Source organism: Neodothiora populina, assembly GCF_041146345.1.
Source record: "Neodothiora populina strain CPC 39397 chromosome Unknown canker_contig_15, whole genome shotgun sequence".
Classification (NCBI taxonomy): Eukaryota; Fungi; Ascomycota; class Dothideomycetes; order Dothideales; family Dothioraceae; genus Neodothiora; species Neodothiora populina.
In genome coordinates this window covers 826,380-841,079 of record NW_027191413.1, presented here as the reverse complement: position 1 = coordinate 841,079, position 14,700 = coordinate 826,380, and the positions used below count along the sequence as shown (strand labels likewise).

Here is a 14,700-nt window from a genome sequence, read left to right as displayed (position 1 = left end):
GCGAATCCGCCCTGAGCGACCTTATCTCAGCTCTGGCTCCAACATCCAGCTTGCCTTCTTCGGTCTGGGCCCATCGTGTTTCTTCTTTGTTGACCTCTTCGGCCTCTCCGGTATCGTACGCCCGTTCTCCAGCACGTCTCCGAGACTCGATCTCCGCTCTCTAGCCTCGTCCGCTCTCTCATCCTTGGCAAAGATCTGTAGCCCTCTCAAGTGCGTGTCCTTGCCGTTCTGGTGGTTCTCCAAGATGCGAACTTGCACGAGAAAGCATCTGAGCACAGGTCGATTCTCCCAGTTGACAGAAGCATCCTCCTCTCCGAAGTCGTCGTCAGCGTCTACGGGGCCGACTTGCGAGAAGTCCACGTCGATCCATCCCCGTGGCTGCTCGAAATTCATCTCGCAGAACTCCTGCACATCGTATACGCCCATACCTGCAAGGAATTGCATCTTCGTAGGCGTATAGCTCTCATCGTTGTCGAAGTCCAGGAATATGCGCATGTGTACTATGCTAACGAGCTTGAAGAAATGTATGCTTAGAAGATGTGGTTGTGGGCCGTCCGACTGCCAGAAGAGCGACGTGTCGGGATTACGTAGCGCAGCTACGCCACATCCGGGTTTACTCGTAGACACTGTCCAGGAGGCCAACGACGATATCTCCTTCAGACCGCGTGGCGGAAGAGAGGCCTGAAGTTGTGAAATATCTGTAGGGTCTAATTGATAGTCAGAGTACTGAGCGAAAGACTGCTAGAATCAAAGGTGTGCTACTGGACGATTGCTCATGGGAAAGATCGTCCATGCTCATGTCGTCTGAATCGACATGGTTATGGACAACGACTGAGGTGATGTCCATAAGGGTAAAATCCATTTTTGCGTCCTTCTCATCATTGGAGTGATTTTGTAGAATTTGGGAACAGTCAAGAGATGATCTCTAAACACATGGATGGGGAAATGCATCTGCATAGCTATACGCGATGGTCAAGTGAACAGTGGAAAAGGTCCAAGTGATGGTGATATCTGGGCGATGAAAACCACCCTATGCATAACATATAGCAATGCCTGAGAAATACCCAGGCAGGAAACCATTACAGGGTGCAAAATTTAACTTACCAAGTTCGCCTTCGTCTCCATCGTCTTCATACTCTTCATTGACATCCACATCGTCGCCGATATTTGCTTGGTAAGGTTGTGTATATTCGGCCATGTTTGCAGCCATACGGCCACGTCTTAGAACAACTTCAACACTTTCATTTGCATATGTTACTTAATCGCTTGGTGCCGAAGACTTTACTAAGCCCACCTAGAAAACTCTAGAGCGTGAAGTCGGCACTTGTGCACAACAGACGTTGTGTTGTTGATATTGTGGATCCACAGCCGAAGTCGAGAAGTCACGGCGTTGAGGCGTTTGCATTCATCACATTCAATTCGTGCTTTTGCATCGCAACATCCTAAGACCCCATTCCTGGTCTAAGATTGATGAACCAATAAATTTTTGGAAATCAGTGCTGACATTACTGCGCTTTACTTGATTCCTATCAATATAGCGCACCAGCGATTGAAGTATCTGTCTATCCCAAAGACAATACTAGTATTGAACTACCTTGCACCCCGTAATGGGGTATGTCTTTTCCATGCTGTTAACAGGTATAGTGCTAATATTTTCACGATCTTTCAGTAAGGTATCATTGTACACTACATACTGTCTCAGTAGCTTCTCTAAACCACGGTGATGTGGCGCCTCACAGATGCACAAACGCGTTTGCATATTCGAGTTCGGGCTCGCCTTTCAACGTTAAATTGTCATATGCAAATGACCTACGCAGAACTTCCGACTGCATGATTCTAACAGAACGCGCCGGACAAACTCACACACAGAAGCAGAAGCAGAAGAAGAAGAAGAAGAAGAACATCACAGTACCGAGCCATGTACTCTGCTGTCACTTATGCTATGTATTATCGTTCTTGCATGGGAATAATCATATCAAGATTTAATGGCCTATTCCCGAGTGCCTCATCCTTGTCGACAAAACGGTTTTCCAAGAAAGCTTTGTAATACTCCGTCCTGCTGGATCATTTTCATAGTCTCTGCCTGTACCTATGATAACGGTCTAGTCTCAGCCTGAACCGATTCCGGTCGATCCAGTATAGATTCACGCATTCTTCGGATGCTGAATGGAGTGAAGTGGGGCAAGTGGTTTGTTGAACTCCTTAAAATCGAGAACAGCCCACGTCCTGGAGGTAAATCTAGTCCGAATGACTATGAGACCGATGACACAGAGAATCAAGTCTAAGTGAACGACTTTAAATGTTCAAAAGAAAAACGCAGATCTCGAACAGGTAGAACGCGATCTAAAGGTATTCATAAAACGGTGGATGCACGCCGAACCAGACTGTCCCTTAGCTCGAATCATTGGTACAAGACGCTGCAAGACAACGGCATGACAGAACACTGAGATCTGTGGCAGGAAATAGACCGATCAACGTTGCCGATTGCGTCGCCGAGTCTGAGCCATATTGGCGAGTCACTGCAGCCCATATGCCGCCAGCGGTCGTATAAGCAATCGGCAGTTCTCATTGAAACTCAGGCTACTGACAAGCCAAATCCTCTTCGACATCTTATGAACGCTGATATACCCTAAGGGGAAAGTCATCCGCAGCTCTGGTAGATTTCGATCAAGCCAACAGGTTGATCGTTACGACAGGTGTTCTCATCGGTCTATGTTGGACTGCAGTAGCTCTGAGAATTTATGTTCGAAGCCTATTACTCAAAGCACTTGGTTGGGATGACGCTGCCATGGCGTTAAGCCTCGTAAGAAAGATGAGGCTGCTCGCTGGAGGCACATATTGACCCAAGAACAGTTTTGCTTCACTGCCATGTCGGGTGTGAACTTTGCGGCGTCTTACGAGATGCTGAACGGCGCATCAGATCCGGACCTAGTATCCGACATTCTGCAGGTAAGTTATAAGAAAGTATGCTTGCTGGAAACGTACTGGGAACCTCAAGCTTTGGACGTATGATATGGCGATCGGCACATGCACTATGATACTACTCAAAATTTCTCTGGCTATATTCTATATCCGAGTAGTCACGGCTACATGGCAAAAGAAGGTATTTTTAATTCTCTCTCGAAGCGAGACTCAATCATCTAACGTAGACTAGGTCATACAAGTCAGTATAACGATCTATACTTTGTTCTCCATTGCATTTATGTTTGTGATGAGTAAGGACCTTTTTATTTCCGCATTTCTGGACTCGTGACTGATGTTCTTGTAGTTTTCGAATGTGGTGATCCAAGGCACTTCTCAGCCAACCTGCTGAGAGGTCAATGCATGAGTCAGCGGACTACCGAAGCACTCCTCTATTCCGGTTCGATCCTAGGCGCACTCACAGATTGGCTATTCGCATTACTACCTATCGCTATGATCCCTAAACTCAACATGCCATTGCGGATTCGAGTATCGGTGTGCTTCATCCTTTCTCTGGGCACCCTCGGCAGCATAGCTGCCCTAGTCCGCATAGCACTCATCCATATTCTGCACGACAAAACAATCCACTTCCTTGGAAACATGTTCACACATGCCCAGCTTTCGCAAGCCGAAGCAGGCCTAGGAATACAGCAGGATCTTTAGCGACACTAAGACCGCTCCTCAGAATTCTCTCGGCAAAAGTAGCACTTGGTTGGCGATGGTTGCATCGCTTGGCCAGAGCAACATACTTCAGCAAACGTCCCGAGCCTTCGATTGCAAAATCCTCAGATATAGCCCTGAACACGAAGAAGCAAGGGGATTTCGCTGCGTATGGCTACCCATATAATGCCCACATTGCGGCGACAGGAGGCACAAAATCGACCGCGAACTCGGTTTGCGAATCGGAAGTGACCTGGCCCGAGACATCCCATGTAACTAAAAAGATTGACCGAGAGATGGACTCACAGGACAAGTCCATCTCAACAGTGGCAGTCATTCACCAATTCCCACAGGTGGTTACGCAATTAAGCTCTGATGTCGGAAAACGTCCACAGCCATTGTCGCAATGGAGCACAGGTCAATATGACACGCGTCACGCCCACGCTCCGTCGGAAACATGGGAGGATCTCGAGAGTGCGAAAATAGAATGGCATAAACGCCGGGACTCGAATGGCGAAGTACAAAGCGAGCCGAATCTATTGTTACCAGAGACTGATATTGATCTTGAAAGGAGTACGCGATCGATTCCGACGGTCACGATCAGAGACCTTAAGCTCACGAATCATATTTAAAGTATATATATATATATATATATATATATACATGTCGATTTCAACCCACCTATTATGTGCAGTAGGCGCTGTCGTAGGCCGTTTGTCCTAATCATCATGCAGAGTTATCTTCAATCGACCACTACCGAATGCGACCACTCGGGTGGTTATTCGGAGTTAAAAAGCCGCGGACTTTAGATTGCTACGGCATGGTATATACGGTGCCCCAGCAACGCCGCCTTTACTATTTGCGTGTGCCAACAAGCGGATTATCATAGAACAGACTTCTCCAGCTTTGCCATCTCCATAACCACTCCCGTTTTTCGACGCATAACGGCTGCTGTTGGCTTCACTAATCACTCACGAGTCCTACCGGGCCATCATGGGTGCCAAGGGTGATATGCAACGGACGCCCTTTACAATCTACAGTGATGATACAAGCGATGGCCCTCCCGAGTTCAATGCAAGCATCAGGATTGATTCTCCAGTTGAAGGGACTGAGGAGACAGAGACGAGCCCCTATAGGCAGTATGTCGATCAGGACCGCGACTTTCTTGGTAATAATGACGATCGAACAACCCCACTGCGACGGGGCATTCCAAATATAACAGCAACGTCTGTCTCTTCTCTACCGTCGTCGGCTCATGCCTCGGAAAGTGAAATGCAATACACACCCACTAAGGAGCCACGACCATTTCTGCGCTCGTCAGCGGTCAGTAGAGGGCATGGTCCGTCGGATCGCCTCCCTCCACGGGTCAATTACAGGACAGGCAGTTCTAGAAGATCAGCTGGGGTGCGAGCAAGTCCGAGACCAAGAACAAGGGATAGACACGACGAAGCGCAGTCGCTCCAAGGTGCCCTGGTCTTGTTACATATCAGTCTTTTACCCGGTGAATTTCCATGGAGCCTAGATACGGTAAAAAAGGTCCTTCCCAAGAACATGATGGACGACCTGCTTTTACTAAAAGATCGCATCACAAAACTTATATTGCAAAGAGGTCTCCTGATCCCGCATCCTCAGGAAGACTTCGACTTGCTAGAAAAAAGCATCATTGATTCTTTGGATCTCGAAAGTTCTGAGAGTCAACACGATGCTGATCATGAGTCAGGATGCAACGATGATAGCGGCTACGCTAGCCGCAACATAAGGCGCAGCGAAGACGTATGCACTACTTGTGGGGATGCAGAGTGTTTCAGTCGAAGTATAGAGAGGAGGTGGGACATCAAGGTCTACGCTTCCAATGGTATGCTTGGATCAGGGGCATGGGAAGCAGCATGGTGGCAAATGGAAAAGGTAGATGTCGAGGTTCGCCCCTTCATCAACGAAGCTATAAGGAGAAGACTGGATGTGGCGCAAGAGGTAGAAGACGACGAAGCCATCGAGGGATTGCATAGAGCTACAAGGAACACGGAAACCCACACCGAGGAGCCATTCCGAGAGGAAGTAAGGTCGGATCCAATACCGGTCGAAGAAGCACCGGTAGCGACACCATTAGGCCATGATCCCTCTAAGAAGCCCACCAAGAATTTGCCCAAAACCGGAAAGCCGCTCACAAGCTCACCAATGGTCAAGAAACCAGTTTATCGAGAGCAGCATCTTCCCTCGGTATACACGACGAAAGACATACCGCTCAGTGTTCTCCTCAAGAACTATATCTATTTATTGGCACAAGATAGACGAAACATCGCCGTAGGGTTTCTGATCATCACGATCTTCTTCTCGACAATTCATGGGCTGGGTATACAGAAGTCGGATACTCTCCGAAGTACTGGTAATGCTTTAGGAGCAGAAACCAGCTTTTCTGCACCAAGCACTGTTGCTAGCGACACTCTGGACCACCTCGTCGATCTTACTGACTATGCTGAGCAAGACTCCCTGCTACCGCCCATGGTCTCGACTTTTGAGCCTACTTCAGCCATTCCATATCCAATAAAGCCCTCTGCCGCCATTACGCCCGAACGCGAAGAAGTCCATACCACTGTAGTAGCCGAAGATGCACTGCAAGACGTTGCGGTACCTATTGCATTGCACACGGACTACGAGCTGGTCGTGGAGACTTACGAAAGATCTGAGACCCCGACGCCCAATAATGCAAAAGAATGGCAAAGCGACGCAAGCAACGCCGCAGAAGACGAGCTTGGACATGTGGTCCTCGATGCATCGATTCGTACTGACGCGGATATCTGCGAAGAGCGCCCGGGCGAAGATGAGCAGGATGTGCCGGATGGCAATGAAACGCAGAGCTTCGTGCAGTCTGGCGAAGCAGATCACGAAGCGGTGTTAGAGGCGCAGGAGGTTCCATGTCACCCGACGAATGTGGACAGCGAGCAGAAGGATATGCGCACTAGAGAGCATATTGTCAAGGACGCGGACGACTATGGCTGCTGCGGAGTGGAGTCTGTGTTCATCGATCAATACATACCGAATGGAGCATGGAGTTGAGCTTGGGATGGTCAATGATGAGGAACGAGGAACGAGGAACAAAGTGACTTCTAGAGCGTTTGTACTTTCTTTCGCATGACGAGATGTATTCAGCGGCAAACTGACGGTAATATTCAATTGTCGAATAGAGATATGGAACAGTCCTTATAGGCTGTCTGATAGCCGGTGGCCGTAGTAGATACCTAATTATGAATTATGATTATGAGTTATCGATCAATTTTCGTATAAGTGTTACTGCTGAGTTTATAGCATTGCCCGCAATGCGACAGCAGCTGAATGTAAGGTATGTATGAAAGCGGAAAGAGCGATCAGCAGCAAGTCCTATTTCTTGACGGAGCGAGCTTGAAAACCTCTTCCCACTCCATGAGACCAGTGGACCAATTATTTGTTCCTCCTCTCTTCCGGCCTCTCCTCCTTCTGGTATCGCCATCAACAAGATTGCTCTTTATACTGCCACTATCATCAGTGCCACCCCATCCTCCACTGTCTCCGTATTGGATACCACTCATAGGATCGTCTGGATCGATTTCCCCGAGTTCAATCCTGGTAAGGATCGTTCGGGCAAGCTTGTTAAAGATCTCATCGACACCTTCTCCCGAGAGGGCAGAGACTTCAGCATTGACAGGTATAGCATTCCTCGAAGCCCAACGACTTGCTTCCTCTGGCCCGACCTCCCTCCCCTCGGCCACCGTTGCTCTCATATGACTTCCCATCCTTGGTCCCATATTTCTGCTGCTCACACTGCCCCACGGGTAGCTACTGCTTTTGCTGTCGAGACTTGAAGGTGTAGTTGTGCTGTGTTCAATCAAGCTCGAGTCCTCCTGGTCATCGCGATTCTCCTCAGCCAGATCAGACTTGTTTCCAACCAGCATGACCACCAGCTCGGGACTAGCCAGTGCTCGTGCATCATCCAGGAATGTCCTCAACCCGTCAAAGGTCGCTCTAGAGCTCACATCATAAACGAGCAAAGCACCAGCTGCACCACGATAATAGCTCCGGCTGACACTTCGGAAACGCTCAGTTCCAGCCGTATCCCAGAGCTGGAGCTTTATTCGCTTGCGACGAGACCCAGTGCCAACTTTCACGATCTTGGAAGCAAACTCCACGCCGATTGTTTGAGAGGACAGGATGCGCCATTCTGACTTGACGAAGCGATGTAGGAGACACGACTTGCCCGTGTTGGACGGACCTAGCAGGATTATCTTGGCGAGGTAGTCGTACATACTGCCGAGCTCTTGATGGTTACGGACGGGAGAATGGGAAGCGCGAGTCGGAGAGTGTGAGTGGTTATTGGTGGCCGACGAGGACGTCGAGGGTCGGCGGTGACGGACCATGATGATTGAGTCTTAGACTTGACAGTCCTGTGTTTCGATGACTTGAAGCTGAGTATGTCAGATCTTGACCTGCGGGACAAGCATGAGAAGACCTGCCGCTGACCGCCTTTGGTTTTATAGACGTTACGCTTCTATCATGGCACGACTTGAGATAAGGACTAGGTCCCGGGTAGCGTACTGTGATACAGCAACATGATAAGTCGCTGAGACTATGACGGCGGGAGCTAAGGTAAACCATGCGGGCGCACGTGCCGTACACCCCAGGCGCCAACTCCTCGTCTCCGCATGTTCATCATCTCGTCTTTCGTTGGTTCGGGAGACTCCATCTTTCATTCTACAAATTACTCATTCCGAGGAAAGCTCTACAGCTTGCTTCACTGTGATGCCAACACTATCGACGCCAACATGCTTGTAAGCATGGCATGGCTTGACTGCTACTGCAGCGTGGCAGGCTTCGAAGGACCATCTTGGACCTTACTTCCGAGCTTCTCAAATCGAAGATATATATCTTCCATTGCTCGCAGCTCACAGATTTTCCCTCACTTCGCGTCCGATATCCGTCGACATTACGTCTCCCTATCTCGCTACAGCTACCTCAAGAAAGCGCAACAGTTAAAGCACTGTAGTCGAATCGAAGGTTCATAGGAACGATCCTCTCGTGCACAATGGTCATCGGCGACCCGCGCTTACTCGCCTGGCTCGACGACCACGATGAGCATCACCCCAAAAGTACCGCAAACCACTATCAAACGCGAGGTAAGCACTTAAAAGGCCGGATGTATTGTATCAACCATCGTCTTCACGAACATAAGCCCATACGACTTGCTATTCATGATTCCTTTGGCGTCGGCCATTCATTCTTTATGCTGGACACATGCAGACTTTCCCAATAAGGTTAGTCTCAAAATAACTCCGAGGGTCGTTGTGCTAAACGTCATGTCCGCCGCGGATAATGGCGATTTCACCGGCCGAGAACTCTCCTTGTGTCGTGTGCTTGTAATTATACTCCTCGTCGCAGACGTAATATCTCCTTTCACATGAAAATTCTCTTTGCACCTTCTACTGGAATCCATTTCTCTCTTTACCACCATCACCTATCACATTTGACGTCCTTACTATTCATTTCAGTCTTTCATTTCGTTATCGACTGTTTGTACGCTCTTCGCCATGTCTCTATTCTCTCGGCTCAATCCGACTCCTGCCTTCCCCGAGTATACTGGTCCCTACCGTGTGGGAACGATAGATGTCGAGATACCGGCGGCAGATATACCAAGCCCAAGCCCTCTTCCCGACTCCGCTCCCTCGACTATCGCCTTCCGCGTATTTTATCCCTGCGAACAGACTCCTACCACAAGGCCTGTGAGGTGGATTCCCTCGCCACAGCGGCCAACGATCACTGCCTTTGCGAAGTTCCTCGGTGCAGGTTCCACTTTTGCTAGCATCTTCTCGTAAGTTTTGCAAGGATATTCTAGGAACCCGCGGGTCACTAATAACATTAGTTTGTTTCCTGCTCTGCTGTATTATATCACCATTCCAGCCCTTCGAAATGCACCTCTACTCGATCCACCCACACCCAATCAGAGATGGCCAGTCATGTTCTTCTCCCATGGCCTGGCCGGGTCTAGAAACATGTACTCCCATATCTGCGGATCGCTGTCCTCTCACGGGCTCGTTGTCATCGCGATGGATCACCGAGATGGTAGTTCACCAATTCAATACATAAGGGCAACCAAGACTACCGAGAGTAGGACGGTGGATGCATTGCATCTACCCCATACCCCAACACAGGATGTCTACGATGGACGCGACAAGCAGCTCAGAATGCGCCTATGGGAACTTGCCATGGCTCATACTGCACTTCTCAAAGTCGACCAGGGGGAGCATGTAGATAATCTCGATGAGAACACATCTCATGATCGCAAGAAACGTGAGGAAGTCCTCGATCAATTTGCAGGCAAACTTGATGTTCACGAACCCGGAAAGATTGCCTTCGGGGGTCACAGCTTTGGTGCTTGCACAACCATTCAGCTATTGAAGACTGTTTTCTATGGGACGAATAAGCCCGAGGCAGCAGCCAATTCTCTAATCCAACTAAAGCCTGATTCGGATCTTGCAAAGCAGATCACCTCAAGTACACCTATAGCGTTACTTGACCTCTGGTGTCTTCCTCTTCGCAGCCCTTCTCAGAAGTGGTTATGGGAGAATCCACTTCCTGCATATGCACCTGGTGGCCCCGGCGGAAGAGCTATTGTTAGTATACTATCGCAAGGCTTTTTCAACTGGGCGGGAAACTGCAATGATGCGAAAAGAGCCATTACCCCTCCAGCAAACTACGATGGCGAGAACCGAGAGCCACACTGCTACTATCCGGCCAGCAGCCAGCATTTCTCCCAGTCTGACTTCGGTATCCTGTTTCCCTACATCACTCGCAGACTCATGAAGGCTGAGGAACCTGAGCGTCTGCTCAGGCTCAACGCAAGAGCAGTGCTCCAAACCTTCAGAGAGAGCGGCCTCGTTATTGCAGACACGACCGCAGCGGATCGAGAGGTCGATGGAACAGACGATGGCGCAGACAAGATCTTTGCAAACGATGGGTCAATCAGAGGGTGGATTCAAGTCGACGTAGCTGGAAACCTGCCCAATGGTGACATCGGTATCGAACAGGAAGGAAAGCAAGCCCCTGCTGACGAACTCATGGATGGTACCAAAATGGAGATGTAAACTCCTTGCTGCTGATAGGCGTACGATAGGCGTTGGTGGATTGCATAGCGACGGCGTTCGATATAGATTGTTACATATGATACCCACTTGGAAAGATGATCACCTCGGCGCTCTATTTGGTCAATCCGTATGTGCGTCAAAGTAAGAGCAGTAGGGCGGCGCCACTGGTGGCTTTATGATCGAGATCGGAGACAAGGCGACCTTACGTTATACGCCCACAGCCTCACAGTAGACTTACCGCCACCTTCCTTACTCACAGCATAGTCCGTTATAGCAGCAGCTTGAGCATTACCAGCCATCATACCGGGCCGAACATGCACCGACTACGCTCAAGGCACTCCATAAGTTAGGCACACCGCATTGCAGGCATGAGCTGATTGGTGGTCGGCAATAGATCCGAGGCGACATTGCACTGATCGAAGATGGAGACAGTCTACTGAATTGCTCGACAAGGAGCGTGTATAAGAAATATCAATATCTTGATCAATCCTGTGAAACGAGTGGACAAAGCACCAAAGGCCACAGCTTGTCCCACAGCTCTGTCATCGTCGATAAAACAATATACTGCGCAATGCATTTCACGAGCCAACGGCCAACGCTGATATGCATCCGATACTGCAATTAGATTGTGCCGGCTCAGATCTCTGGAAGGGACTTCTACCTTAGGTTTACGGATACCGGACAACCCTCACCCTCTACTATTGACTCCACTTTCTGTCTGCATCAAATGACTTCTTGAGCATTTGTCGAGTTTGCCCCGCGGTGGGTTTTAGTGCGGCCGGCCCCCAGCGAAACAAAATCCTTCATGATTCAGGTACTCGTTCGCTAGTGCGTGAGCCTGCTTCCACGAACCTGAGCCAACACGCAACAAGCGGCCTGCATCGTCATTTCTAAGCCACAACCTTGTATTGTAAGGTGGACAAAATCTAGGTTTGCGACGCCTCTGGAATGTATTTTCAATCCACATGCTCAAGACGACAGAATTTTGCATGGCAACTCGCTGTAATGTACGTAATGTGAAAGCTCGAAAATCGTCCAATTGGTAGGAGGCTACGAGGAGATCCGCAGAGGAACGCATCGAGCAACGATGCCGAGCATGCCAAGACCATACTGGACCTCCCACGCCACCTCAGATGCACATCCCCAGCAATCGGGCACTTCTTGCATTTGATCCTCGTGACTCGGTAGGGACACTATGACAGAAGGATATAACGTCAATCCCTGTACTTGCCATGCTTCGGGCAGTTGTCGAGAGAGACGATCGACAGAGACGGTGCCCGTTTGATTACCGGTACATCGTCACAATGTCCAGGTCGAAGACGCCATTGGAGCGACCCGTACAACGAACTCTATAACATGGATTCGCTTTTCTGCCCCACTACCAATCTTTCTCCAGCAGCCCTTGCAGATAAAGGTAGGACTAATGGAATCCTTTGACGTTGAGGTGCCCGGGCAGATAGGCAAGCTACTGCTTGTAGAGCAAATGCAAGTATGGAGTCACGACAGATATAGCATTGCCAAACCCTAGCAGCAACGTCGCATCCGCAAGGTCAAGGTGGGTACATATAAACGACAATGACCAACGCAACGAGAAAGTCACTGCTTGGCATTCTGCCGGTCAACAAGCTTTTCCTCGATTTTTATATAATATGATGACCGTGGGAGAGGAAGGCTTTTCTCCCTTTTCTTTTTTCTCTATATCTTGCTGTCTAGCCTGGAACGGAGCAATCAACTTTCTGAATAGCTGTCGCTGCCTCGAACGCCATTCAGCTACAACGATATACGATATACAGTCCCAGACTATCGACCAATCAGAAAGAAAATATCTACCTCTCGAACCTGTCTCTACGAGTGTGCACTTTGCTTGCATAAGGACTTGTGATACGTACCGGACCAGCCCATTGCGACCACTGGAATATCCCATTGCAACAAAGCAGCATTACCTTGACGATCCCAGGCAATCCCACAGCGACACATTCATTGAACCCCATTGCGACACTACCTGATCATCATACTGAGCCAAAAGCAACATTGAACTTTGATCCCTACGCGCCAAACAGCAACTATGCCTTCGCCCCTGGCCTTCTTCAAGAAAGCCTTTAGTTCCAAAGACGAAACTGATTACACAGATGTGATCGTCCCTATGCCGGTGGAGCACAAGCTCCAAGATAACGAGAAAGCCGCGGACAGCGGCTCTATTTCGAGTAATGACGCTGTTAGCCTGAGCATAGCAAACTTGCGAGATGGCATATTAAGTGACATTGGCCATGATGGGCATGACACGCCTTATGACCGTATGTCCTGACCCAGCTCTCTCGCGTGGGGCGCTCAGCGTTGACCCCAGAGTCCCCTTCGGCCACTTTGTTTTGTGGAATGCTTACGCCAGTGACTATAGGCAAATCCAGAGTCATCAACAAGGCTCTATCAGACATGGGAATGGGTAGATACCAATGGGAACTATTCATTCTTTGCGGATTTGGATGGTTGGCTGATAAGTGAGTCGTCCATTTGACTAGCAATTGGTAAAGTATGCTGATCTTCGTGACCCTTAGCTTGTGGCTGCAAGGTGTGGCACTCACTCTTGATCCTATCGCTGCTGAATTCGGTGTGGACTCGAACGATGTCAGATACACCACTCTTGCGCTATTCGTTGGTCTTTGTATCGGTGCCAGTTTCTGGGGTGTCGCCTCCGATGTCATCGGCCGACGTCTCGCATTCAACAGCACTCTGTGTATCGCTGGTATCTTTGGACTTGCGGCCGGAGGCGCACCCAACTGGATTGGAGTATGCGCACTTTACGCCTGTGTCGGACTCGGTGTTGGCGGTAATTTGCCCGTCGACGGTGCACTCTTCCTCGAGTTCCTGCCCTTTTCCATGAACAACCTTCTTACGCTGCTTTCGGTCTGGTGGCCTGTGGGTCAGTTGATATCGTCCCTGCTCGCATGGGCGTTCATCCCCAACTTCTCGTGCGACTCTACCGCAGCGACATGCGCAAAGGCCGACAACTGGGGATGGAGATATCTCGTCCTGACGCTCGGTGCTCTGACATTCCTCATGTTCGTCTGCCGCTTCTTCATCTTTAACCTCCACGAGTCGCCCAAGTTCCTCTTATCTCGCGGACGGCAAAGCGAGGCCGTGGGAGTCGTGCACGCCATCGCAGCATATAACAAGCAGAAGACCTGGTTGACCGAGGACATCCTGAACCAGATCGGCGGAGACCCCGAAGTCGCCGGTGAGAGCCACAAGCTCAGCACCCTCGAGATCCTCAAACGCAATCTGAGCAAGTTCTCGACCAAGCGCGTCGGACCTCTCTTCGAAGGCTGGAAACTCGCCGTCACGACTTGCCTTCTGTGGTTCATCTGGGCGACCATCGGAATGGGCTACCCGCTCTTCAACGCCTTCCTGCCTCAGTATCTGGCGCAGAACGGCGCAGGAGGCGTGACGCCCACCAACATCGTCTACCGCAACTACGTCATCACCTCGGTCGTCGGCGTGCCCGGTTCGTTCATCGGATACTACACGGTCAACATCCCCTACTTCGGGCGCAAAGGCAGCATGGCGACAGCAACAGCCATCAGCGGCATATTTCTGTTTCTGTTCACAACAAGCACAAACTCCGGCACCCAGCTCGCGTTTTCGTCCCTCGAGGCCTTCTTCCAGAACATCATGTACGGCGTCCTCTACGCTTTTACGCCTGAAGTCTTCCCCGCGCCAAACAGAGGCACCGGCGTGGGCATTTCGTCCTTTCTGAACCGTATCGCGGGTCTCTGTGCGCCTATCGTCGCTATCCACGCCAGTAATGCCAGTCCTTCGGCGCCGATCTATGCCGCTGGTGGGTTGTTCCTTGCTGCGTTTGTCGCCATGTGCTTGTTGCCGCTTGAGACGAGGGGTAGACAGAGTCTGTAAGCGGGTTCGCGAGTGGCGATGTTACGATGGTGGGAGATTGATTGTTTGTTCTGCTCTGTCCTGT

The 14,700-nt window shown here is 50.0% G+C and overlaps 5 protein-coding genes across 6 annotated transcripts; 3 read left to right on the top strand and 2 right to left on the bottom strand.

Moving 5' to 3' along the window:
• Nucleotides 1–21: 21 nt before the first annotated feature.
• Nucleotides 22–1,210, bottom strand: AAFC00_002642 (uncharacterized protein; the record flags this gene model as incomplete). 2 transcript variants are annotated; one of them, XM_069341985.1, is made up of 2 exons in its annotated part: nt 22–707; nt 1,105–1,210. In XM_069341985.1, 2 exons carry the CDS (start codon nt 1,208–1,210, stop codon nt 22–24), a joined length of 792 nt encoding a protein of 263 aa, XP_069198490.1. The 2 variants fall into 2 exon arrangements, with proteins under 2 accessions (XP_069198490.1, XP_069198491.1); XM_069341986.1 differs by having other exon boundaries at nt 1,105–1,198.
• A 3,404-nt stretch (nt 1,211–4,614) lies between these two features.
• Nucleotides 4,615–6,675, top strand: AAFC00_002641 (uncharacterized protein; the record flags this gene model as incomplete). Its single annotated transcript, XM_069341984.1, has 1 exon — nt 4,615–6,675. The coding sequence occupies one exon, from the start codon at nt 4,615–4,617 to the stop codon at nt 6,673–6,675; it is 2,061 nt and encodes a 686-aa protein (XP_069198489.1).
• Nucleotides 6,676–6,983: 308 nt separating this feature from the next.
• On the bottom strand, nt 6,984–8,009 carry AAFC00_002640 (uncharacterized protein; the record flags this gene model as incomplete). Its single annotated transcript, XM_069341983.1, has 1 exon — nt 6,984–8,009. The coding sequence occupies one exon, from the start codon at nt 8,007–8,009 to the stop codon at nt 6,984–6,986; it is 1,026 nt and encodes a 341-aa protein (XP_069198488.1).
• A 1,167-nt stretch (nt 8,010–9,176) lies between these two features.
• Nucleotides 9,177–10,730, top strand: AAFC00_002639 (uncharacterized protein; the record flags this gene model as incomplete). Its single annotated transcript, XM_069341981.1, has 2 exons — nt 9,177–9,457; nt 9,509–10,730. 2 exons carry the CDS (start codon nt 9,177–9,179, stop codon nt 10,728–10,730), a joined length of 1,503 nt encoding a protein of 500 aa, XP_069198487.1.
• A 2,065-nt stretch (nt 10,731–12,795) lies between these two features.
• On the top strand, nt 12,796–14,636 carry AAFC00_002638 (uncharacterized protein; the record flags this gene model as incomplete). Its single annotated transcript, XM_069341980.1, has 3 exons — nt 12,796–13,024; nt 13,126–13,225; nt 13,283–14,636. 3 exons carry the CDS (start codon nt 12,796–12,798, stop codon nt 14,634–14,636), a joined length of 1,683 nt encoding a protein of 560 aa, XP_069198486.1.
• Nucleotides 14,637–14,700: the final 64 nt, after the last annotated feature.